This window comes from Oryza glaberrima, chromosome 6, assembly GCF_000147395.1.
Source record: "Oryza glaberrima chromosome 6, OglaRS2, whole genome shotgun sequence".
In the NCBI taxonomy this organism is placed as follows: domain Eukaryota; kingdom Viridiplantae; phylum Streptophyta; class Magnoliopsida; order Poales; family Poaceae; genus Oryza; species Oryza glaberrima.
The window spans coordinates 515,413-540,553 of record NC_068331.1 but is presented as its reverse complement, the minus strand read 5'-3'; the positions used below and the strand labels follow the sequence as shown (position 1 = coordinate 540,553).

The following is a 25,141-nucleotide window of genomic DNA, read 5'->3' as shown; positions in this document are numbered from 1 at the left end:
GTGTTCATTAGAATTAAATCTTCAAAACAAGATCTTACATAATTATATTACGATGAACAAATATTTATATTTATAAATTATTTTTATTATATACGTAAGTTACTTTTAGATTTCACTAAATTACTTCTTAGACATATAAAAGTAAATTCATAAAGTCTAAAAGTAATTTACATATATTATAAAAGTATCTTAAAACAAAACGGAAGTAACTTTGTCACGACATTAGAAGTAAATTCGTTGTAGGGATAAAAATATAACTTTATCTAGAAATTAAATTTAATCAGCACAGATTAACACACATAAGTTTAACAATTTTTAAAAGTAACTTTAATGTTAATTGGAAGGAACTTTTGCATGGTTCAGAAGTAACTCTCTATAAATCTGTTTAATTACCAATTGTTTTTCTCCTTTCATTTTTGTTTTTCGTGTAGAATGAGAAAAGAAGATAAAACCTTTGATGGATTGCAAATAACATTGATGAAATAAATAATGAGAATTAACCATGTATAAGATGTAATAGTTACTTCCTGATAACTTAGAAGTTACTTTCTATAACATGTAATAAATTACTTTTAAATTAATAAAATGTTAGAATATATTCAATATGAATCTCGTTTTGTCACATATTTTGAGTGGAGTACAATGATACAAATAGATCTTAAAAATAATATGAAAGGAGACACTAGATGGAGTACAAACCAACTACCAACCAACTACCACTAGTTGTGTAGTCACGGCTAATGAAAAAAAGGCATGCATTAAAGTTACTTTATTTTTTTATAAGTTACTTAATATATGTAAATTAATTTTAGGCTTTATTGAATTTACTTTTATATGTCTAAGAAGTAATTTAGTGAAATCTAAAAGTAATTTATAATTTTTCATCAAAATATAATCATGTAAGATCTTGTTATAAATATTTAATTGTTACGAACACAACGGTGTAATCGGATCGTAGATCGGATGAGTAGTTTAAGAGAAAATTTTATTTGAAGTATAGGTGGATAGGGTCTCTTATAGATGGAGTGATAGTTAGTTTAGACAAACCAGCTACCACTAGCTGTGTAGTCACGTCTGTGATCCCTCCTGGCTCATGCCTGCCTCCCTTGCTTTCTATTTTTCACCCTTTCTACGTTTCTTTCCTTTTCTTTTTCCCCCCTTTCGATAGCAGGAGTTTTGCATTCGATTTTCTTGAGATAGGTTCGATGAGAATCAAGGTAAATCAAAATGTTTTATCAATAAATGATGTGGCACATAATAACTATTACTCCCTCCGTTTTTTAATAGATAACGTTGTTGACTTTTTCTCACATGTTTAACCATTCGTCTTATTCAAAATTTTTATGCAAATGTATAAGATATAAATCACACTTAAAGTACTATGAGTGGTAAAACCACTCATAACAAAATAAATTATAATTACGTAAATTTTTTAAATAAAACAAATAGTCAAATATATGAGAAAAAGTCAACGGCATCATCGATTAAAAAAACGGAGGTAGTACTACTACTGGATCGTATAAGGTAGAATGGTGATAAATCCGTACGGCATAGATCTTTTTACCCGAATACTTATAAGATTTTTTTAATGTATTGGTTTATTTATGGTGCCTGTCCTATTGAGCATGTGCTGGAAGAGCGTTTTTTCCATCTAGTATAGGCCCTGTTTAGTTCTGTTTAGTTGGTGAAATGAAAACTTTTTGATGTCACATCGGAAGTTTGACCGGATGTCGAAAGGGGTTTTCGGACACGAATGAAAAACCTAATTTCATAACTCACATGTAAACCGTGAGACGAAACTTTTGAACCTAATTAAGCCGTCATTAGCACATATGGGGTATTGTAGTACTTATGGCCAATCATGAACTAATTAGGCTTAAAATATTCGTCTCGCGATTTACATGCAAACTGTGCAATTAGTTTTTCTTTTTATCTATATTTAATGCTCCATATATGTGTCCAAAGATTCGATGTGATGTTTTTGTGAAAAGTTTTCGAGGAACTAAACATAGCCTTTATATGAGTATGACATGTAAAGTCTGAATCAAAAAGCCTAATGGGCAATCGATCGCCCCGAGCTATCACCCCCTCCTCCATATGGTTTTCTTTTTTGGAACCGCATTACTTTCCTATTTTAGTAAATTTATGTACCTAAAGTTTATACACCTCAAGTTTACACATATAAAGTTTAGAGACCCAAAGTTTATAAGTCAAAAGTTTATATATCCGATTCAAATTTAAATTTGAATTCAAATATTTTTTATATATAGTATTTTTATACATCTAAAGTTTATAAGTCAAAAATTTATATACCTGATTCAAATTAGAATTAGAATTCAAATATTTTTTTATATGTAGTATTTCTATACATAAATTTTTCTAACTTTGTTTTTTTATTTTCTTTAAAAAAATTATGGTGTAGTAGGAAGAGAAGAAAGGGAGGAGGAAGGGGGGAGAGGAGCGCATTGGGTGGGGGGGGGAGGGACGGTGATCACCCGTCCATTAGCGTCACCCAGTCTAAATCTACATTGCAAATATGATGTTTCTTTTTTTCAACTTAGTGGCATTTTATGATGGTGCGTTGCAAATTGGCTTGAGAAATTTTAAATTTTTTATTGCAAATTTAAGCCAAATAGAGATAATAGTCTTGGATACCGATGGTCCCACCCATCCCATCCCATGTAGTACAGCGGTAGTATTTTGCGGTGGTTGGATTGGAGGGAGGGAAATTAATTGATGATATCCGGTTTGGTGCCCGCGGATTCCTTCCTTCCTCCCTCCGTCGCCGCCTTCTCTTCTCTTCTCTTCTCTTCCCCCGCGAGGCCGCGACGCACTCGGTCGCCGCCGGATCTCGACCCCCCTCCGCTCGCCGACTTCGCCTCCTCCCCCTCGGATCTCCACTCGCACCCAACGGATCTCTCCCTCCTCCGCCTTCTCCGCCGCCACTGGGACGCATATAGGTCCATAGGGGTGAGTTCCCCCAATCCTTCATCCTCAATTCTCTCTCTTGTTTCTTACTCAGATGGACAAGGGACGCCAATTGCTTCAATTTTCCATCTTTTTTTTCCGGTCAACTGTACCAGGATAACACTAGTGGTGGTAATTGTTTTTGCATATAGTAGTATTGATCAAATCTGTAAATCTAGGTTATTTCCGAGGATTTGAAAGCCTTACGCTAGATACAAATTTTGCTTGATTTTGTCTACTCTATTAGGAAACTTTTGGCTTTGGCGATCAAATAGGTAAAAATGGGACTCCACTATTTAGGTTCAATTTCCAATTAATGCTATGAGGGGGAATGTCTTGTCATAACTATTGATCCTCTGGATGCCCAAACTTGTAAATTTTGGTTAGTATGTAGCTAACTCCTTGAATAGCTAGTTCCTATGCACTCTTGTTTTCTATGACCCGTCTATATTTCCAATTTCCAAACAAAGTATACACAACAGAATTCACCAGGGGTATTTAGAGTAGCTGTGAAAATTAAAGCCAGAAACTTGTCGCGCTGGGTCCTACTATCCGGCGGTGATTAATGCGTATTGTGCTTGGAAGGAGCCCTGGAGGACCAACAAGCTCCGGGTGGGTGGAATCAGGACCCTTTGGCACGGGCAAGGCAGCTGTGAATTGTATCTTCAGGCTGCATTTTCCCATGCTAAGTGATGAGACAAATAATATTAGTATTAACTGCAGTTACTCAGGATCACTTCTATAGTTTTATGGAGTTTAGTCTGATGTTGGGCTTAGGAAGACAGCTCCTGTCTGATATGAATCTTTTGGTCTTTATTAAATCTGAGACACAAAAGTAGACTTTCCTATGACTAGAAGTATTAATCTTTGATCTTGGGCTCCGGCTATGTGTTATTTAATGATAAGAACTAAATATTCGTGGTCTGCATATTATATCTAAGAATGCAACTCTTTAGTTCTTAGTCTAATTATAATTTCTGGTGCACATAGTACATGGCTGCTAGCATCTTCTTTGCCTTTGTTATTTATATTCCTCTGTTCTCCATATATGTTATTGAAATTCGTAGTTGACAATAGGGTTAAGATACCACTGTCTCTTCCCGAAAAATTCCGAAAACCAAAAGCATATCAAACTTTAATTTTGAAAAAAATGTTCCATTTTTTTTCAACATGGTTTGGCTTGACTTTGCGTTCAGGTTCAACAATGTATCACCCTCATCTTAGGCCTGTCAGCAAACATATGTTGTACTTGATGGCCTTTATTCCCCGTGTATATTCCTTTGACTGCTAAGAATCACCTTGTATGCTCTCCTGCTTTACTCCAGCATCTGCATTTTGTACCTTCATATATTAGTTCAGTAGTCAGTACCTCATTTTGTTATTTCCTTAATACAGGAGAAGATCCATATGAGTTTGTTGTGCTATGAAAAGGGGCAAAAACTGCGCAGCAAGAAATTATGGGCAAAATTAACAATAGAAGAAACAGTATATTCTTTCAGTCCTGACTCCTGAGTTGATTTAGGTATTCCATCTTGAATTCATTACTGCCTGAATAGCTTCTTCATTAAAATAAAATCTATCATTGAGGTATCTTTTGATTCTGAATCTTTGATTTGTATAGGAACATCACATATAGTGAGAAGGTGGCACATTTTCCATGGATAAGGCTGGAGGCAATCAGGGAGGCAAGGTGTTGAAGAAAGGGAAAAAGAAGCATGCAAAAGATGAGCTGGATCGCCAAAAGCAAGCGGAGAAGAAAAGGCGCCGGTTAGAGAAAGCACTTGCAAACTCGGCTGCTATTATTTCAGAACTGGAGAAGAAACGGCAGCAGAAAAGGGAAGAGCAACAGAGGCTAGATGATGAAGGTGCTGCAATAGCTGAAGCAGTGGCTCTTCATGTTCTCATAGACGAAGACTCCGAGGAACCCTGCCATTTGATGTTGAACAACCTTAGAATATGCAACCACTGGGAGGATTTTGTGGGCTTTGGATTTGCTCCAGATTCACAAGGAGTAGATGCTTATCCTTCTGGCAAACCAACAAGTGTCTCTCATGCTTATGTTCCCCAATTGAGATGGACCAATTGGGGCATGTCCCAGACATTTTCATCATGGGAGCAATTGACGGATTGTGAAGCACCACTCTATCAAGAAGCACTTGCTCAGTCAGATATCCACCCTGGCCCTATAGCCATTGTCTCACCATTGCAGAAGAGGAGGGAGGATCCATTTACCATCCAAGGAGAAGCAGTAGCAGCAGCATCTTCAGCCACTGAGTCTGAAAGTGGTCAGTGGAACCAACAATAGGCTGAACAGAAATACAGAGAGGATTATAAACATACCAAATGCATAATCTGTATGTAGTCACATAAGATGCATCTTTTTATCAGAGTGATACTTAGTTTTTTTTTTCTTTTCTTTAGAAACCAAAGTTTGGTATAGGAAAGCCATTTTTACTGTTGCATGTTACGAGTTCAAAGACAAAAATGTTTGGTGTCAGTTAATTATATAGGTGTTGTAATGGGCCCTCCTTGCCTTATTTGATTGAAAGTGTTTGTGGTGTAAACTGCATTTTTAGATGGCCTAGCTAGCTTCCTTGAGAGTTGAGGAGACTAGTGATGAATGATATGATGCTTACCTGATTGTTTCGTTGTGTTGGCATGATCGCATCTCGACCAGAAATGACCTAGCATCTGCATGTTAAATTCCCTCATAGTAGTAGGTCAGATGTGGCTGGAATGGATTATTGATGAATTGTCACCTCCAGGTTGTGATGCTTGTTTTCCTAATTTCTTTCCGGCATATGCATGTACTCTAATTCTAGTGGATAGAAAGTGCATGTATTATTGTTGTCCATGCATGGTTGGGTTGGCTCCTGGCCACCTTCCTTTTTTGCAGCAGTCATTCCATTGTTAATTTGATAGAACAGTGTTAATATTGGATCTGTACTCTCTAGCTATAGTGTGAGTGGTGGGGACTGCATTCCCATCGATCTATATATGTCTCTCACCTTTGTGCGAACTCCCCAAACTGCTTCATGCAAAAAGCCAAAAGGATATGGAGTATATGTTACATAATAGTATAACAAGAACGGTAAGCTCATTTGTGCGTGTGTACGTGGCATGCATCGCACACAAGAGCTACTGCAGATCGATTGTCCATGAACATATTTAGGCCTGAACACCACACATGTCTACTCCTTGCTAGTGTCATGTATGTATGGTGGTATAAACATGTGTTTATATGTGTCATTTTGCTCGTTGCGTGCCTGCTGGGAGAGATTGGAAATTCAAACCATTTTCATTATAAAAAGCTATGTGTCATTTTTTTTTACTGTTTTATCACTGAAAAATTAAGTAAAAACAAGAGTATATATATCGGCTTGCTAGGTGATTTCTTTTTTTTTAAAAAAAAAACTAACCGGCACTTAAACCATACCAATTTTATTATATATAGCAGGAGAAAAAGGAAAAGGTACAAGTAAGGAAAGAAATGTAATCTTCGCGGAAAAAAAAAGTACGAGAAAGAAACAAAGTTAAAGGATAAGTTGTGAGAGTCGTTTTACTTCTAGAGCCTAGGTTGAGTTATCCTTGATTTTTCGCCGCCGCCAGCATTATCACCGAAAGCTCTGTGACTCCTTTCAGTTCACTTGAATTTTACTGAGCAATGATCGGGTGATTTAAGTTGAGAATGGAATAGATGGATGGAAAATGGTAGTGGGCGATACCAATCCCATCCCATTACTGGACGGCCGGGCGTGCCACAAACGAAAGGAAAGGAAAGGAAAAGGAGAAACCCTTTTCTCTGACGAAAAGCACCGGGCGTGCGTATAATTTCGGCCTCTTTTCTGACCTTGTAAAAATATGGATTGTGCTTGGACCAGCATATATATTAAGTGATGCATGCATTTTCAATTCCCATATGTAAATATTGTGGTTGGACAAGCATTTTCAGCTGTCTGATATCCTGTAATATGTACATGTGCAGCCTGCTCAAAATAAATAAATTGCTGATCGAGTTGTGAATGTTGTTGTGATGGTGGAGAGCATAGCATATATGGCAGAGCGGCGCCGACCCACTGAAGCTAAGCGCGTAAAGCACGCATGCAGACATGAGGTTGCCACTTGTTACTTGATTAAGTTAAGCTTGCACGCATGCAATGCAAGTGTAGTGTGTGTTTGTAGTGGTACCGAACATGTACTACAGTAGCATTCACTATCTTTTCTGTCTGAATCCTTAAAGCCTCACTGAATAATATCATAGTAGTATTTGTTTGTAACATTTTTCCTTAACAACTTGTATTCACTGATGTAATGTCTCATTTCTGTCTCATTTCACTGATGTAATGTCTCATTTGCTTGGCTCTCCTAGTTAAAAAAAAACTTGTATTCACTGATTAGCAGCAGTAATGAATTAACTGAGGTTCATTTGCATGCTCGGAGTAGGATTACAGTTTGGAACCGGCTGCAGAGGGCAGAGAGCGTACTGAAACTGATTCAGGAGAAGACAGCAACAACTGAAAGGACTGAGCTGATGAACACTCAAGTACTACTCAACTGAGGCGAGCAAGCATATCCGTATGTATGTTGAGCTCGTGAGCTCGCTTTGCGTAATCCAAGAAAAGGCTAATTAGTAGTAGTAGAGTGAAGGCCGAAAGCATCGTGATCGTGTAATGGGACCGACAACAATAATACGACAATGGTACTAATGCATGTACTACGATCCACCCGTGAACCACAAAAGAACGACCAATCTCACCAACTATGAACGCCCCGTGACATGGCTGAATTCCTCTCTCTCTCTCTCTCTCTCTCTGAATCTCTGATAGTAGTACAATACAATGAGACGCAATGCATGAACTATGAACCGGCTTCTTTTTTTAAAAAAAACTAAACCGGCAGTTTGTCTCTGAATATATGTCCAGTCACCACCCCCACACATGATCTATCCATCAGTAATTCAGTACCAATGTGATCCCTCAGTTGTTCATAAGCTTTTTATTTTTGAGGATCTTGCAAGCTGATTTCATATGGAGTAATACTCATGCACGGATGCACCTGCCCATTTCTATACAAATGAAGGAAATCAAGTGCAAAAGCTGTTAGGAAACGATAGGCGAACAAACGATAAAGAACAATAGATCAATCACAAAAGACACGAGATTTAACGTGGAAAACCCTCCCAAAATAGGAGAGAAAAAACCACGGGCGCCAGCCAGCAAAATATCTTCACTATATCTGAGGTGAGGTTACATCGCCGCACGGCGGCTTACAAGAGGTATATATATAGTGGAACCCTAAAAAGGGATGATGATCCGTACCGCGGGGGCTCCGCCCCCGCACCCCCGGGCGTCCCCGGGCGCACAGCCCAATGGGCCAGCTTCAGCCTTCGCTCCGCTACGGCAGAAGCTGGCCTTTATTAAGTGCAAATGAATTTGGATCACAACTCAACAAAAGCAGGTTTAATCCTCCTGAATAATAACTACTATACTAACTAGTTGAACCAAAAAGTGCACAAAATTCTAAAGCAATTTGTGGCCACAAAATCCAGCACGAGCGGCGACTTCCCAAAGACCTGTCATGCGTAGGATTGCATGCGCACTGAAACAGAGCACTTCAATTCCGGCGACGACGATGACAAGCACCGCAACATATATATGTGGTTCATCGATCACAACATGAATGAATAGACAAATGAATTGTTCATTACCACCGTCCCACAATCACAGCTTTAACACATGCACTTTTTTTTATCACAAAATACAGCATGTGGTCATTCATACTTCATAGTGCACAATAAAGACTGGAAAAAAAAACAGAGCTGATTCAGTAACAGAAAAAAAAACCTTAGTTATAGCTGAAAATTAATTAGGGGGTTTAATTTGAGAATATTGTTATAGAAAAGATATAAACTCGGAGGGTAAATGCTGCTGCCTAATTTCTAGACCCGTGACTGATTGACAGTATCAACCATCTAGTGTTAAGATAGGGAAACAGACAACCTGAAAAGAGAGCACAACACTGAACTGACCATCACATGTGATCTCTGAACTGAACAAACAAGAACTCTACTACTAGTATAAACTGAATGCTATAGTAGTTCACTAGTTCGTATTAAGTCACAGCGAATATAATCTAGGCATCGATAAGATGAGGCCGGGTGGCCGGTAAAAAGCAAGCTATTGGGCTATTGGCAGGCAGGCAGGCAGGCAGCTGAAAAGCTCTACTAGTAAAAAGGTAAATTTTTCACATGAACTGGTAATAGCATAAAGTATTCAGGATGTCAATTTGAAGAGAAAAAGGGAGGAGTCGTACAGAAAAGAAAAGACAGGGAAAGTTAGTGCTGGATTGCATGGATAATAAATCTCACTAATTAATTAATAGTAGTAAGGATGAGGCAGGAGTGAGTGCTCAATAGTGCAGAAAGGCCTCCTATAAATCTGCAGCTTCACTCGCCGCTACCATCCAATCCACCCCACTCCATTCTCTCATCTCATCCGTGACCACACTCCACTCTCGTCCAGAGCAATGGCGTTGCAAACGCAGCCGGTACCAAATGCGTCACCTCTTCATGTATGTAACTGACTCTGCCTCCATCTTGCTATTTAGTAGCATCATTCATTGCTTGCGTAGCTGTTTCGCTTGCTGTATTCTTTATGGCTGTCCTAAAAATCTTATGAATGGCAGTGCCAGAACGCCCGTTTCATTGTCTTGCAACCTGTTCTTGGTCATTGCTTGTTCCTGTTTCTCTGTACCTAATCTTCTCCTATCCTGAAGAATGCTCTCTTCTTCTCTGAATATTGTACAGTAATGTTTTTTTTTTCGTGTCTCGTTTTCTATACTGTATTTAACAATGCTTTAGGAATGCACTACCAACTAAACAAAGATCACGCGCTCCCTGCTTTTTGAATCCCAATTTCTGGTTAAAATTTTCTGTCGGGTGTGTCGGACAGTGCAGTAGTACAAATTATGTGAGCTTTCACTGTCAAAGTCTGAAATTCATCACCACCTTTTCCCCTCTATTATAAGGAGTATAGTATTTGTTTTCACTAAATTTTCTGTCCAATTAGCAATCTCCATCCCCTTTTCTGTCGAAGTGACTAGCAAGCACAGTAGATTGAGAAATCTGAGTATGTCGAAATCTGCAAATTTTCATATTTTCCCCCTTTTATTTAGGAGAGTACTTTAGTAAATAAGATGATCTTAATTTGTTGGCACAGGTTCTTCGGTCCGTATGCGTCCTCCTCCTGGCCGCGTCGGCGACGGTGGCGGCGCGGCGCCACGGCCCGGCGGCGCCCATCGCCGGGCAGAGCATGTACCTGGCGCCGAGCTGCCGCGCGCACACGGCGTCGCTGACGGACTTCGGCGGCGTGGGCGACGGCACGACGTCGAACACGGCGGCGTTCAAGTCGGCGGTGGACCACCTGTCGCAGTACTCCGGCGAGGGCGGCGGCGGGGCGATGCTGTACGTGCCGGCGGGGAAGTGGCTGACTGGGCCGTTCAACCTGACGAGCCACTTCACCCTGTTCCTCCACAGCGACGCCGTCATCCTGGGGTCCCAGGACATGGGCGAGTGGCCCATCATCGATCCCCTCCCGTCGTACGGCCGCGGCCGCGACAAGGCCGGCGGCCGGTACGCGAGCCTGATCGGCGGGTCCAACCTGACGGACGTGGTGATCACCGGCGCGAACGGGACGATCGACGGGCAGGGGGCGATGTGGTGGTCCAAGTTCCATTCGAACAAGCTCAAGTACACGCGTGGGTACCTGATCGAGGTGATGCACTCGGACACGGTGGTGATATCGAACGTGACGCTGGTGAACTCGCCGGCGTGGAACATCCACCCGGTGTACAGCAGCAACATCGTGGTGCAGGGGGTGACGATCCTGGCACCGACGCACTCGCCCAACACCGACGGCATCAACCCGGACTCGTGCTCCCACGTCCGCATCGAGGACTGCTACATCGTGTCCGGCGACGACTGCGTGGCGATCAAGTCCGGGTGGGACGAGTACGGGATCGCGTACGGGATGCCCAGCCAGCACATCGTGGTGCGGAGGCTGACGTGCGTGTCGCCGACGAGCGCGGTGATCGCGCTGGGCAGCGAGATGTCGGGCGGGATCAGCGACGTGCGGGCGGAGGACATAACGGCGGTGAACTCGGAGTCGGCGGTGCGGATCAAGACGGCGGTGGGGCGTGGGGCGTACGTGCGCGACGTGTTCGTCCGGGGGATGTCGCTGGACACCATGAAGTGGGTGTTCTGGATGACGGGGAACTACAAGTCCCACCCGGACGACGGCTACGACCCCAACGCCATCCCCGTCGTGGACAACATCAGCTACCAGGACGTGGTGGCCACGGGGGTGTACAAGGAGGCCGCCAGGCTGGAGGGCATCCAGGGCGCCCCCTTCCGCGGCATCTGCATCGCCAACGTCACCGCCACGCTCTCCAAGTCGCGCAAGTACCCGTGGACCTGCACCGACATCGAGGGGGTGTCCACCGGCGTCACGCCGGCGCCGTGCCAGCCGCTGCAGGGGGCGCACGATGGCGCCTGCCCGTTCCCCACGGACACGCTGCCCATCGACCAGCTCGTCATGCAGCAGTGCGCCTACTCCGTCCCGGCCTCCATCTAGCTGATCTGGCTGCAGACTGCAGCGCTGTAGCTGTAGCTGTGACCGTCGTTACTACTACAACACTAGCCTCTGCGTGCGGTCTTCTGAAACAAAAACAATAACCCAGAGTGACCTTTCTGACTGTGCTGCTTCACAGCGCTCGCTCTGCGTCATGTCAGTGCTGCCTCTCCTTGCTCTGCAATTATGTAACTTAAACTTCAGTTCGTGAAATACAAATGAGAAATTAGTCGTCAGCCACTTTGCATGCTTATATTCTGATGAAAGAAAATCTTTCACATCTTTCTATGGCAACTTTTAACTATGGCGTCAGTCTTATACAGCGCAGCGCTCGATTGTCAATTGTCTGTCAAACAATAATTAATCAGAGATCACTGTGTTAAACAATAGAGATGCTGCTGCTTACGTTACTGCATAACTGATTCGTTTCCGATGCTGTATAGGTGTTTTCCTTGTGTATGTAGAATCTGTATAGGTTAGTAATATACGATTCGGTCTTGAGTTGTACTATTGCTGTATCGTATATAATGACTTGAACAGCCTCCACGAGAGGTAGATTACCTCAATAGTTTTTACACACTGCTGCCTAAGAGTATACATACATCGCTCTCTCTATCTGTGTGTGCGCTGGTGTCACTTCCTGCTTCATCTGCTTAATGTCTACTCGCTCTGTCCCAAGAAAACTTAACCTAGTACTAGGTTGCTTTTTTTTAACAAAGGGAGTACCCCATAACTTTTTTTTTGAACGACTCGCACGAGACGGTGCGAAGTTCTATTGATAGAGCAGGAAAAAATTACAAGATTACAACCCTAGAGGGTCGTAACCAGGAAAAAGGAAAAAAAATATACCAACACCCGCACACCGACAGCGCCAACACACAACCCGGGAGGAGGATAGCATCGGACCGGCCGCCGCTAAGCGTGACTGACCGCTGCTAGACCAACAAAGGAACACAGACAAGATCGCCCTCTAAGGGATGCCAAAAACGACGTCTTCAAGAAGAGAAGCGACCGAAAAAACCGCCGCCGCCGTCCGTCGGGGCTCAAAGGAGCCGAGACTAGGCTTTCGCCCGGCAACCGCCCTTGAAGGGTGAGACAGCACGACAACGCCCTCAGGAGGGGGAATGAACCATTGTCGTCGGCCCGGCCAAGGCCGGACTAGGTTTTCACCCGCCGCTCACCAACTGCAAATCCTTGGCTGACGCACCGATGCTCCACCACCTCTCCAGCTCTGCCGACATGCGGGACCCCTACACCGGCGTCCCCCGCCGGCCAGTCTTCGTGCGCCAAAGACCACGCCATACCCACCGGCCGCTCCTCCTCGCACCAAGGTCGCCTCCTCCACCGCCGGTCGCGCCTCTCGCGCCAAGCCGGCCTCCATCTCCGCCGCTCGCGCCTCTCGCACCGAGCCGGCCTCCGCTGTCATCGGCTACGCCACTCTGCGCCAAGCCGGTCTCCGACCCCCCCTTCAAACAACGCTGCGCCGGTCCGATGTAGCCGTCTGCCACGCCCTCAGCCAGTCGTCCGAGGCCGCCATGCCTCCGGCGACCGTGGTCACCGCAACCGCAGCCACTGCTGCCGAACGCACCACCATGCCTCCTCCCACCGTGCCACAGCAGCCGCTGACGCCGCTGTTGCCACGAGCTCCGAGGCCTCTGCCTCCGCACCGACGGGCGTTGCCGCTATTGCCTCAGGCTACAGCCGCGGCTGCCACTGGCACCGCCGCCATTGCCCATCACCAGCCGCGCCGCCGGGCCACCGCCGTTCCCAAGCCTCCCGCCGCCGTGCAGCCGCCGTCGCTCGGCCCGCTGCCACCAGGGCCGGCGGCGCTGCAGCCGTCACTCGCCCCCGGCGGCGCGAGCACCGCTGCCCGCGCGCATCTCGCCGTCGGGGCGGCCGCCGCCGGCTACCGTGCAAGTCGTCGCCGTCGTGTCGCCGTGCCGTCGCCGCCGCCTCGTCGCGCCGGCGTCGCCGGCCTTGTCGCGTCGCCGCGCCGCGGCTTCCTCCGCCACCACCACCCACTCTAGCCGGATCTGGCCAGGGGATGGCCAGATCCGGCGAAGGTGAAGCCAGATCCGCCGTCTCCTTGCCGGCATCGGCCGCCGCCGTTCGCCGCCTCTCCCGCGCTGAGAGGGGTCGCCGCCATTATGGCTAGCCCGCCGACTTTCCGGCGGCGGCGAGGTGGGGGAGGGGGGAGAGGAAAGGCGGCGGCGCTGCTAGGGTTTCGCCCCCCGGGTCGCCAGCGCGTGGGCGACGCGGGGGGGGGGGAGTCCTCCAAGGTAATTAAAAACGGAAAGGCTATATTACTGTCGCATGATATTTGAGTCCTCAATCATTCTTTTTTGGGCTGTTAGATATGGTTGAGATTCGTGCAGTTGAGTTCTGTGATTTGGACTATTTTTAGTTCGGGCTAAATGTGGGCCTTCTTCTGACTTTTTGTTTGGGCTGACAGTTGGACTTTTTGTTTGGGCTGGACTTGCCTTTATGTTTTCTTCGGGCTTAAGTTGGGCTTCTTCTAGGTTGGGCTCGTTTTTTTATTTTTTTTGTTTTCATGTGGAACCCACAATTACTGTTCAAATTTCGGAATACGCGCCTGTCTTTTTGCTGGCATTGACCGTGTCGGAGAGAGAGAGAGAGAGAGAGAGTTGGAGAGAACTTTTTCTCGTTCTCTTCTCCGGGAGGTGAGAGAAACAGAGAGAGAGGCGACCATTTCGGCGATTTTGCCGTCGTCAACGCGAGGGATTCCGCCGCGGCGTTGATCTGGCGATTCCGCCGGAGCGGCGTGAGGGTGATTCGTCGGTGAGTACTTGCTCATCTTCCTCCTTCTTCCCTTCGAGTGTCGACGGAATCGGTAGCCATCCGGATGCGTGATTTTTTTGGGTAGTTCGTATATGATTTGTGGTCGAATTTGTTGATGCGTAGGATTTGGGGATCAAGTTTTTTTTGCAACCAGTACTAGTAGTTTTGCGTGGTGGGCTTCTGCTTTTTGGAGATTGTGATGTTTTGCTTCTCACAACGATGTCATGTTGTTCGTGTATGATTTGGTGTTTGAATCTTCGATCTAGTTGTTATCTGGACTTGATTCTGTTTAGATCTGAGGATGAATGTACTGGATTTAATAGAACATGATGTGGGATTTGAAGTTGTTGTGCTCTTGACGTGATGTGTGATGTAGATATGATTTTAATTCACTAGGCTGATTTATTTTGTGTAGTTTCGTCAATATAAATTCAGATGTATGATTTAACTGTGTGATTTTTTGCTTTTGCATCTGTTTATCATTGTTGTTGCATTTGTTTTGTGTTTTGCATGGTTTCCCCCCTATCCCCAACTTGTGCTACCTCGATTTGTGTTGCAACTAGGTACTCACAAGCAGGAGGACAAATTGTTTGTGATGTGATGCTTTTTATATTCTTTCTATAAGTTTTTTCTGGATATAATGTAAGGTTTATGTGATTTTTAGTACTCTATCTGATGATAGGGATGTAACTTGTAATGTGTTTTGGTATTGTAGTTGTTTTAACTTGATCTTAATGTAATTCTCTTTGCTATGTATGTTTTCTCTGAGATCAAATGGATGTAGAACTTTGTTTTTACCAAAAGGGATTGATGTAGCATTTTTATTTCAATAGGAATATGATTTGTCTTAACCAATCATTTCAACCTTATTTCAATTTTTTTGTACTCCTGATTTGTTGTACTTATGTTCATGCTACAGAAGCTCAACTTCAATTTGAAAAGTTTTACTAGCACAGTGTTGATGATTTACTAGCACAGTGTTGATGAGTTGCACGATTAGCTCATGTTTTTGTTGATGTGTATTTGTTGTGCAGTGCCAAAAGGTCTGTGTGTTCATGTATCCAAGGAGCATCTAAGGTTAGACAAGGTTTGTGTTATTCAATTTCTATTAAGATTCATGGTCTTTTTCTTATGTGAATTAATTTTCCTTGTATAGTCTTGTAGTTTGTTTACTTTTGTATTTAACCTGTTGTGTGTAATGACCATGTTGTATTTTTTTTCATATTTCTTCCATTTTTTGAACTCACTGAGTATTTGATAATTTCAGATCATCGCCTAACCAGAAACAACACTATTTGTTTATGTTTTTGTGCTATATTTTTCAGTACTGCATCGCTATGCAGAAGTTACACATTGATTTTAAATTTATATTTGGTGGCTTTGGTTGGCATACATAGTAGTGCATTGCATTTTTTCCCTCTCTGAATATGTTCAATGCTTTTTGTGATTTTTTTTGCTAGCTGATTTTTGATGTGGCTTTCTGCAATGCATCACTACATTGTGCAATGTTCATATCCTTACCTACTGTACACCATTTTCTTTTGCATGTGTATGCCCTAGTGAATTACATTAATTTTGTATGTATGTTTGTGAACTTAATTTTTTTAACCCATGGGCCTTTCTCTGTTTGCCCCAATTTCATATAATATTTTAATGTTTTGCCCCATTTTTGCTGATAACAAATTTTGAACAGATGGTTCGCCAAAAGCGCTCAAAATTGGAGGATTGTAGCCAGTCTTTAAGTGAATCTGATGATATTCATTCTGAATCGTTGCCAAATAATGATGATAACTACCAATGTGATTCTAGTGATAATAGTCACAGTAATGTAAGTTTTTTTTTTAACTTGTTACTTTTCTTTTTACTGTGATTCTGGTGATAATTGTGACAGTCATGCTTCATTGATATGCATTTGCACAGTTTTAATTTTTCTTTTTTTATTTTTAGCATATGGATGTACCTTCACAAGACCATCTTAATGTAATTTCTACAAATGATCTTAATGTAATTTCTGTTGTAGCCATGTTTCATAGCACATTTGCAATGTTTTAATTGTTTAATATGTTTTTTTAGGATATGGATGTTTCACAACCACATGTAAATGAAATTTCTACAAATGAACTTCTGAAAACTTTGAAAAGGAAACTCAGTAAGTCTAAAAGAAGTGAAGATGATAACATTAAGGTAATTATTTTGTTTGTTATTTTTCATTTTATATTTTTCCATCATTTTTGTTTTTAATTTTGAATTTTTTTAGATGAAAAGGTCTGAATCTATTGAATTGGACAATGATGTAATGATAAATCAGGTTCTACGTGATATCATACAAATGGATCAGATTATCAACAATTTGAAAAAAAAGCTTAATATTCATCACAACATAGGTGATCAAAATTTGAAGGTTAGTTTTTTGCAATGCCCTTTTATATCTATGTTTGGTTTTTATTTATTGATTAATTTGTTTTATTTTCTTTTTGTTAGGACAAAAATGTTGACACTGATTTGAAGTCTGATGCATTCTCTAGATTCTCTGTCAAATATTTCTCAAAAGTTCTTGATTCTTTAAGTCCACATCACAAAACAGTCATTGAAAATTCTTGTTTTCGAAGCATGCTGCTATTTGACAAGTGTTTTGTTCCCAATTCTTTTGCTCTTTGGATTGCAAAACAAGTAGATGTGAACTGTTCTGATATAGTTTTGGGCCAAAAACTTATTCCATTGAACAAGCAATCTGTCCATGTTGTGCTAGGCCTCCATGTTGGTGGTAGTACAATCCATTCAAAATTTGATTCTGGCAAACAAAAGATTCTTCATATTTTTGGGAAAACTTCTATTCCTTCTGTCAAGTTCTTTGGAGAAAAGTTAATTAAAAATGAAGAACTTCCTGATGATCAAATTCTCATCTGCTTTATGATTGTTTCCTTGAGTTGCTTCCTTTGTCCGAACTCTTCTTTGATTCCGAGTACAAAATACCTAAGTGCCTTTGGAGACATGGACTTAATTGAAAGTTTGGACTGGTGCAAGTTAGTTTTTGACTGGTTGATGGATCACATTAGCAAGCTTAAGAAATCGAAAACTTTTGGTGGTTGTTTATTCCATTTAGCGGTAAATATTTTTTTCCCTCCATTTATGCTTATTTATATTTTGTACTAAATGACTATTCATTTAATTTCTATATTCAATGTTTCATAGGTTAATTACCTGGATTTTCTCAACTTTGGTTCACAAAAAGTATTACTTGATACACCAAGAATTAAAGTTTGGAAAAGATCTATGATTAAGGACTATTCCAAATTTGATAAAATATCTGAAAGAGTGTATGGAAAAAGACCAGTCAATGATATTGCTTCAACTTGTTACCAAATGGTAAATGTTCAGTTTTTTTTTCAAATTTTTATCTTTTCAAGTTCTAATAAATTTTCTTAGATTGGAATTGAAAATTCTGTTTTAATTTTTTAGGTGGATAATAGCTCATCTTCATTTGCTGATATGCTCAAAAGTTCTGTTGGTGATCTGTTGCCAAGTGATGTTCAAGACAAAATTTATCATTTGCTCTGCAATCATTTTGGAAAAGAAGATGAAATCTTTGAAGACAAAGCTAAGAAACTTCTTATAGATGTGCTGTTGTTGTTAGCTGATTGCAGTTCCTGTTTCGTCGGAGATGACTTATATAACTACCACTGACTGCACATGAAAATTCAAGTTATTACTTTTAATTTATGAATTTTGTTGTTTATTTTATTTTTAATTTTTTCCATTCATATGTCTTGATTTTTTTTATAAATTTTAAATTAATGAATTGAACCAGATCATGAACGAGATGAAGAAATTAATGATGATGTTAATCAAGCTGTGCAAAAAAATAACAATATCACCTCATCTACAAAGGTACATTGTTTTCTCTTCTCATTTCAATTTTTTTTATTCTAATAGTCATGTGAATCATTAAACATTTTTTGTCCTTTTATTTTTTTTTGTAGGGAAACAGTAAAACAGTACTAGATGATGATAAGTTGCCAATTCCAAATGAAGAATTTAATCCTGTGAATAAGTCTACCAATTTGAATTCTTCAGGACAGTTTTTTTTTCATTTTTATTTCAATCATTATAATATGAATAGATAGAACTCTAATTGTTGATAGTTTTTAACTGTCATTTTTTATTTGTGTAGATTAAATATATCAACATTGATGAAATAATGACAAAGTTGAACAAAACAGGTTATTTTTTTTCTAGATTTGTTAATCTGTTTTAAAAAAAATTAAATATGAATTATTGATGTTTCTGCCTATTTATCATTGAAGGTCATGTTCCTATTAATCCACCAGATGAAACAGAGAAAAATTCTGCCTTGACAGGTTAATTTTTCTCAATGGAATATCTTTTGTTTTTACTTGTAGATCTTTAACTGTTCTAGCAAAAAAAAATTGAGTTATTGTAATATTTCATTCTTTTTGTCATGTGATTTTAGTGCACTGTACTATGATCCTCTTACTTTTTGTTGCCATATTTTTGTTTCTAATTCTTGTGTTATTGCTGTAGCTCAAAACAATCAACTTTTTCAACCGTCTTTTAAAATCTGGGATTCTGATGATGACCTCCATCGTGAAAAATGATGATTTCAAAAAAGAAATTACACCTGCTCATCTTGTAGATTCACATTAAGTTATTCCTGATTCATACTCCCCAAATCCTGTTTTAAGAAATAAGGTACTTGTCTAATAACTTCAAACTTCATAAGGAATACTTTTTTAGAACATTATATTGATTTATACAAATCTTGCAGATCACTCCAAGAAAGTTGTCTCAAACTTTTGCTGCTGCTGTTGAAAGCCCAATAATCTGTTCAGATAGTCCGGTAATTCTGACATTAATTGCTTTCTTTATTTCTTCTGTATATACAAACTAAACTTGCATTTGTTAAATTTGAAATTTTAGGATAAGATGTACATGGTGACACTTGAAAATTCAACTTCTCCTACTGCTTCTCTCAATGAAAACAAAGAAAATGAAAAAGGTTGTCACATGATCAAGGTATGAATAATCTCATAGTTTATTTTCATTGATGATCCCTTTTTGAAATTAAATGGTGTTTAAAAATTTTGCTAATCCCATTTTTGCATTGTTGTTCTCCATAGTTTTGTTGTAATTCTTGTAGGTTACAATGTATTTCAGTTCTAGTTAATAACAGACATTCTTTCTTTTTTTATTCCAAAAGGTCTTTCTTCTCACTGCTTATTCATTACTTTTTATTAAGTTTATAATCTCAAGTTTGTAAGTTTGCTGTTGAGCATCACTAGTTTATTTGCTGAACTGTTATTTCATATTGATATTTCAAATCTTTCATGCCCTGTACCTTACTTTTATTTATCATTTTTCTGTTCTGGTTATAAGCTAATAATTATTTTTTTTCTAGTTATTTTGATCTCCTTTTTTTAATATGTTTCTAACTGTACTATTTAATTAATCTGTTCAATCTCAGGATTCCCCTGATGTTGTTTTTATTGGTGAAAAGAAATTCTCTAAGAAATGTGCTGATATTGGAAACAAAACCAACATGATGTACAATAAAATGAATAGAATTCTGTTAGATTCTCAGAAATAAAACTTCAAAACCTTTGCTAGTCCAGAAAGAGTTTTGTTATGCAATATGAAGAATTTCAATCCAAGTACTTATGGAATAAAGTTAGAGTTATTTTTTTCATTACTTACAGTGATTTAATACTGGAATTACAGTGTTTCATATATGTAATTTAGCTATAATTCTCTGTAACTTGTTCTGTTGTATCTTAAGTTCTTGCATCTTTAGTTCTGTTCAACGTAATGTGATCTGCTAATTTTTACATAGAAGCAGTTGTACCAAAAACAATGAAGTTATCATTTCCTGTCAATTATGAGAACTATCTTGATATGTATCTTTTTTTATGTGACTCCTGCTAAACAGATTTTAATTTTTTACATGAAATCTGCTAGTATGTTTTCTTGTCCCTAATCTGCATATAACTCAATCATCTTTTTTTTGTTTTTTCAGGGATATACCAAATGATACAATTCCTTGAATTTTAAGGTAAATACTTTTTCCTTTTTTTATTACCTTCCATCAAATCAATGTTTCTCCCTTCTCCTTTTTCCTTACCACTCTTGCTTTGTGTTTCCTTCCATATGGCTCCTACATAGAAAGAAAGAAGATATTGTTGAAACAAATTATGACTTAATCAATCTGATATATAAGTAGGATTACACTAAATATGTATTTGTAATACAGTGAAATGCTACAATGAAAAAACACAACTTTAATCAATTCATTCTTGATGTTTAACTAGCAAGTTCTGAAACATAGAGTGTATTTCCCAATCTTTTTCATAAGTCCATTTACAGTAAACATATATTTGTATTACAGTGAAATTATACTGTAATTCCAGTAAACAGAAGCTGTAACTACTTAAAAATCCAACTGTAATTGATATTTTTCTCTCTGATCTGTGATTTTGCCTATTTTTTGTTGTTGCCAGATGATGAATAATATCATTTTAATTAAGCAAATCAAATTTCTGCATGTCATCAGGCAAGAAAATTAATAATCCTAAGTAAAAAAGAATTATTAAATTCCTTGTCTGATGAAGTGCAGAGCTTTGAGGTGCTTTTTTATATCTGATGGCATTTTTTTTAAAATTTCAAACTCATTTTAATCTTCTTATTGTGAAGAAAATTTGAATTTATCTTGTTCACCTGATTCTTTTTCTTCTATTTCCATAGAACTCTTGCTTTGTTTCTCCTTTTGTATGACACCTGCATAGAAAGAATAAATTAAGATTGCAAAAGAACATTTAAATTTCTAAACCAGCAAGTTCTAAAACATAGAGTTTATTTCCCATTCTTTTTCATAAGTCCATTTACAGTAAACATATATTTGTATTACAGTGAAATTATACTGTAATTCCAGTAAACAAAAACTGTAACTACTTAAAAATCCAACTGTAATTGATGTTTTCTCTCTGATATGTGATTTTGCCTATTTTTTGTTGTTGCCAGATGATGAATAATATCATTTTAATTAAGCAAATCAAATTTATGCACGTCATCAGGCAAGAAAATTAATAATCCTAAGTAAAAAGAATTATTAAATTCCTTGTCTGATGATGTGCAGAGCTTTGGGGTGCTTTTTTATATCTGATGGCATTTTTTTAAAAATTTCAAACTCATTTTAATCTTCTTATTGTGAAGAAAATTTGAATTTACCTTGTTCACCTGATTCTTTTTCTTCTATTTCCATAGAACTCTTGCTTTGTTTCTCCTTTTGTATGACACCTGCATAGAAAGAATAAATTAAGATTGCAAAGAACTTTTGTATTTCTAAACCAGCAAGTTCTGAAACATAGAGTGTATTTACCATTCTTTTTCATAAGTCCATTTACAGTAAACATATATTTGTATTACAGTGAAATTATACTGTAATTCCAGTAAATAGAAACTGTAACTACTTAAAAATCCAACTACAATCAATTTGATACTTGATTATAGACACTGAAGTGAACAAATGAATCAGTTTGTATAATTCTTTCAAAATAATTTTAATATTACACTAAGTATGTATTTCAATTACAGTGTAATGCTACTATAATTCAAGTTAAAATTTACTGTAACTTTTTTACCTGTATTTTTTCCTTCTATTTCCTTAGAACTTTTGCATTCTTTGTCCTTTTGTATGACACCTGTAAAGAAATAATCAAGCAAGTCTTTAAATGTCTTTCAAACCTGTATGAGTCTGTTCCATAAGTAGTATTACAGTAAATAAGTATTTCAATTACAGTGTAATGCTACTGTAATTCCAGTTAAAATTTACTGTAACTCTTGTTTACCTGTGTTTTTTCCTTCTTTTTCCTTAGAACTTTTACATTCTTTTTCCTTTTCTATGACACCTGCAAAGAAATAATGAAGCAAGTCTTTAAATGTTCTGTATACCTGTATGAAATGTGATTTCTAATTGTTCTGTGTACATTGCCCTGGATGCTTTTCTAAATGGCAAAGTCAGCAAAATATAAAATTACTTTTTAATATGACAGTTATTAACTGAATCACTGTCTTTTATTAAAAAATCACACATCAAGGAACACTAAACTACTGTCCTTTATGTTTTCTTAATCATATTTCAGTTGTGCCAGATATGAAATTATGTTTTTGTATTCATAAATCAGGCTATGATTTATGATCTTTTTAAAATTCATATAGTTTACATCATCTGTTTTCCTGATTGTGACTATGCTTAACTATGATGACTTGTTCTAATTCTAGTTTTACTTTTCACATTTAAAAGTACATTGTATATTGTAGTTTTTTGGCCAGATGATGATCAATAAAATTTGAATTGAAAAACAAATCAAAATTCTGCACGTCATCAGGCAAGAAAATCAATCATCCTAAGTGAAAAGAATGATTTAATTTCTTGTCTGATGATGTGCAGAATTTTGAGGTGTTTCTTATAATATCTGATGGCACTTTTTCTTTTCTATTTCTTTGTACTGTTGATTTGATTTGAGCAGTTTGCAAAATATTTTGTATTTTCGATATATATTTGTGTTAAAAGGATGTTAAATCAAAGTTTAGATTTGAACCTGATTCCATTTTTTGCATGTCCATAGAATTGTTCTTTTCCTTTTCCTTGTTTCCTTTGAATCCTGTAAATAATGAAATGAGTTTGTACTAAATAATGTATTATAACTGAAAGTAAAATATAATGAAGTCAAAAGAATGCATACCTTTTGAAGTTTTCATAGATATGAATTCATTTGGCTTCTGCACATGAACCAACTTTGAAGTAGTGATATCCTGTTCTTTGCTTGATGAATCTAAAATCATTTTTTAAATTGAAAATGAAGATGCATTAGTTCATGAAATCAGCAATAAAACTCATATACAATTGTGTTAAGAGACATATATATTGTGCTGATTGTGATAATCCTCCTGTACAATTGTGATAATACTAATGTACAATTGTGTTAGACTGTCCTGTAATTAGAATGAAAAAAAAATTGATTTTAAATCTTCAGTATTGATTTGAAAGTAGAATTTTCAGATATGATTTGTTTTGGCTTTTACATATGTACTACTTTTGAAGTATTGATACCCTGTTTTTTGCTCGAAAAATCTGAAATCATCTTGAAATTTAGATTGAAACTGCATTAGATCTTGATTTCGTATGAATTTTACATTGTTTCTTTGTAGTTACATGTATGTTCAATTGAAATTGTAGTGTTCACTCTATATATTTGTAATAGAAGTTCACTGTAACTAGTTTCATTATATTCTATTTTGAGACATTGAACAAATCAACAATGATCTATTATCTGAAATCTTCATTTGTTGTCTGATGATGGGAGAAACATTAAACTGAGATAGTCTTGAGTGTAAAACATATCTTGAATGTGTTCCTGAATTTGTGCATGATTGTGTGAGCTAAACTTTTCAGTTTACTGAACTAATCTTTTACTACAGTGAGTTAATACTAGAATTACAGTGATTCTTGTATGTAATTTTATTACTTTTTTACTGTAACATGTTAAGAAATTTGTGAGTTCCTATAAATTGGCTTTTTTGTTTGTGCTGTATGAGATCTTGAGCTTTATGAAATATTGAGTTGTATGAGACAACTGGTTGACATTGAGAATTGAATTTGTCATTAGTTTAATATGGTGATTATGCTGATAAAATTGAATATATCACAATTCAGGATATGCTATATGGCCTAGTTGTTATATTTCTGTATAACTGTATAACTGTGATATCTTCAGAGTAAAATTCAGTAAGGTTGGAAGTCTAATCAATCTGTCATGTATTTTTATAAAGTTAGTTTGGTATTCATCAATAGTACACAATAATACAATCATCCAGAATGCAGTTTTGTAGTACTGAATGCAATTTAGTTTTACTTTTAACATTACATAGTTCATATTTACAGAGCAAACATATGAAATTTTCAGTTCTGAGTTGTATTTATCCAACAAAGTGGAATGTTAAGTACTGATTCATTTACCTTGTTTCATTTGACATATTCAGCAATTTCTTGTATTCTTTTGAATTGTATATTTGACCTAAACTCTCTCTTTATTCTTTTTCAGGATTTGGAATTTCTAATAGAGGTTAAGAACTGGAGCCTTGAACTAACCTTTGAACTGGAGCCTTCTTGTTTCTCTTGATCTTGCCTTCCTCTTGTTTTTCCTCTGCGTTCTCCAGATGTTGTGTTTCCTTTGTATGGATCTCAACTTTCTGTTCAGAAGTTGTCTTTGATTTCTTCTTTCCTCTAGAACTACTCTTTGATTCTGACATTGTACTCTCCCCTTCTTCCATCTGCGATTTGGATCCTCTTTTTCTCTCTTTTTTCTCTTCTCCTAGCTCCATGTTTGATTCGTGCTAGATCTGTTTGTGAACTAGTAGCGCTGTTGAAAAGTAGGGGATTGAAAAGTGTGGTCCCATACATGGTTGATTCACGTGACATGTTTTTCATCTACTTGGCTTCCAAGTTTGGTCCCTACTACTTTTTTGCTTCTAATTTTGTATCTTGGGCCTGCTTTTTACTAACGGGCTATTATGGATCTGGATATGGACTTGGGCCTTCAAATAATTGGCAAGGGCGAAAAAATCATGGGCTTTGTTTATTTGTGTTTGATTCAAATTTTGTATCTTGGGCCTTCTTTTTACTAATGGGCTTTTATGGATCTGGATATGGATTTGGGCTTTTATAGATCTGGATC

General features: G+C 38.5%; 4 protein-coding genes across 7 annotated transcripts; 3 read left to right on the top strand and 1 right to left on the bottom strand.

The window, feature by feature from the left end:
* Positions 1-2,725: 2,725 nt before the first annotated feature.
* Positions 2,726-5,523, top strand: LOC127775376 (uncharacterized). The gene is made up of 3 exons (XM_052301599.1): positions 2,726-2,970; positions 4,363-4,489; positions 4,589-5,523. Exon 3 carries the CDS (start codon positions 4,625-4,627, stop codon positions 5,270-5,272), a length of 648 nt encoding a protein of 215 aa, XP_052157559.1. The 5' UTR covers positions 2,726-2,970; positions 4,363-4,489; positions 4,589-4,624; the 3' UTR covers positions 5,273-5,523.
* A 3,877-nt stretch (positions 5,524-9,400) lies between these two features.
* On the top strand, positions 9,401-11,830 carry LOC127777218 (probable polygalacturonase). Its single transcript, XM_052303777.1, has 2 exons — positions 9,401-9,537; positions 10,185-11,830. Exons 1-2 carry the CDS (start codon positions 9,493-9,495, stop codon positions 11,595-11,597), a joined length of 1,458 nt encoding a protein of 485 aa, XP_052159737.1. The 5' UTR covers positions 9,401-9,492; the 3' UTR covers positions 11,598-11,830.
* Positions 11,831-14,242: 2,412 nt separating this feature from the next.
* LOC127778092 (uncharacterized) lies at positions 14,243-24,921 on the top strand. Its single transcript, XM_052304747.1, has 17 exons — positions 14,243-14,393; positions 15,428-15,470; positions 16,087-16,221; positions 16,341-16,373; positions 16,467-16,577; positions 16,651-16,794; positions 16,875-17,498; positions 17,586-17,759; positions 17,853-18,095; positions 18,202-18,281; positions 18,374-18,613; positions 18,698-18,751; positions 18,936-19,103; positions 19,180-19,251; positions 19,332-19,427; positions 20,425-20,460; positions 24,509-24,921. The coding sequence occupies exons 3-9, from the start codon at positions 16,087-16,089 to the stop codon at positions 18,075-18,077; spliced, it is 1,446 nt and encodes a 481-aa protein (XP_052160707.1). The 5' UTR covers positions 14,243-14,393; positions 15,428-15,470; the 3' UTR covers positions 18,078-18,095; positions 18,202-18,281; positions 18,374-18,613; positions 18,698-18,751; positions 18,936-19,103; positions 19,180-19,251; positions 19,332-19,427; positions 20,425-20,460; positions 24,509-24,921.
* On the bottom strand, positions 19,422-24,679 carry LOC127778094 (uncharacterized). Of its 4 annotated transcripts, none has more exons than XM_052304749.1 (8): positions 24,556-24,679; positions 23,150-23,239; positions 23,006-23,068; positions 22,253-22,312; positions 22,046-22,105; positions 21,633-21,701; positions 21,123-21,182; positions 19,422-20,562 (listed from the first exon to the last, which is right to left on the bottom strand). In XM_052304749.1, exons 2-8 carry the CDS (start codon positions 23,163-23,165, stop codon positions 20,456-20,458), a joined length of 435 nt encoding a protein of 144 aa, XP_052160709.1. In that variant the 5' UTR covers positions 23,166-23,239; positions 24,556-24,679; the 3' UTR covers positions 19,422-20,455. The 4 variants fall into 4 exon arrangements, with proteins under 4 accessions (XP_052160709.1, XP_052160710.1, XP_052160711.1 ...); XM_052304750.1 differs by having other exon boundaries at positions 21,642-21,701; XM_052304751.1 differs by lacking the exon at positions 21,123-21,182 and having other exon boundaries at positions 21,642-21,701.
* Positions 24,922-25,141: the final 220 nt, after the last annotated feature.

Coding starts and splice junctions, on each gene's coding strand:
- LOC127775376 (XM_052301599.1), top strand. CDS start 4,625: ATGGATAAGGCTGGAGGCAATCAGGGAGGCAAGGTGTTGAAGAAAGGG.
- LOC127777218 (XM_052303777.1), top strand. CDS start 9,493: ATGGCGTTGCAAACGCAGCCGGTACCAAATGCGTCACCTCTTCAT. Junction 9,538..10,184: donor CAAATGCGTCACCTCTTCAT/GTATGTAACTGA, acceptor TTGTTGGCACAG/GTTCTTCGGTCCGTATGCGT.
- LOC127778092 (XM_052304747.1), top strand. CDS start 16,087: ATGGTTCGCCAAAAGCGCTCAAAATTGGAGGATTGTAGCCAGTCTTTA. Junction 17,499..17,585: donor GTTGTTTATTCCATTTAGCG/GTAAATATTTTT, acceptor AATGTTTCATAG/GTTAATTACCTGGATTTTCT. Junction 17,760..17,852: donor CTTCAACTTGTTACCAAATG/GTAAATGTTCAG, acceptor TTAATTTTTTAG/GTGGATAATAGCTCATCTTC.
- LOC127778094 (XM_052304749.1), bottom strand. Junction 22,313..23,005: donor CATGCAAAAAATGGAATCAG/GTTCAAATCTAA, acceptor ATTTCTTTGCAG/GTGTCATAGAAAAGGAAAAA. Junction 21,183..21,632: donor AAAAGAATCAGGTGAACAAG/GTAAATTCAAAT, acceptor CTTTCTATGCAG/GTGTCATACAAAAGGAGAAA.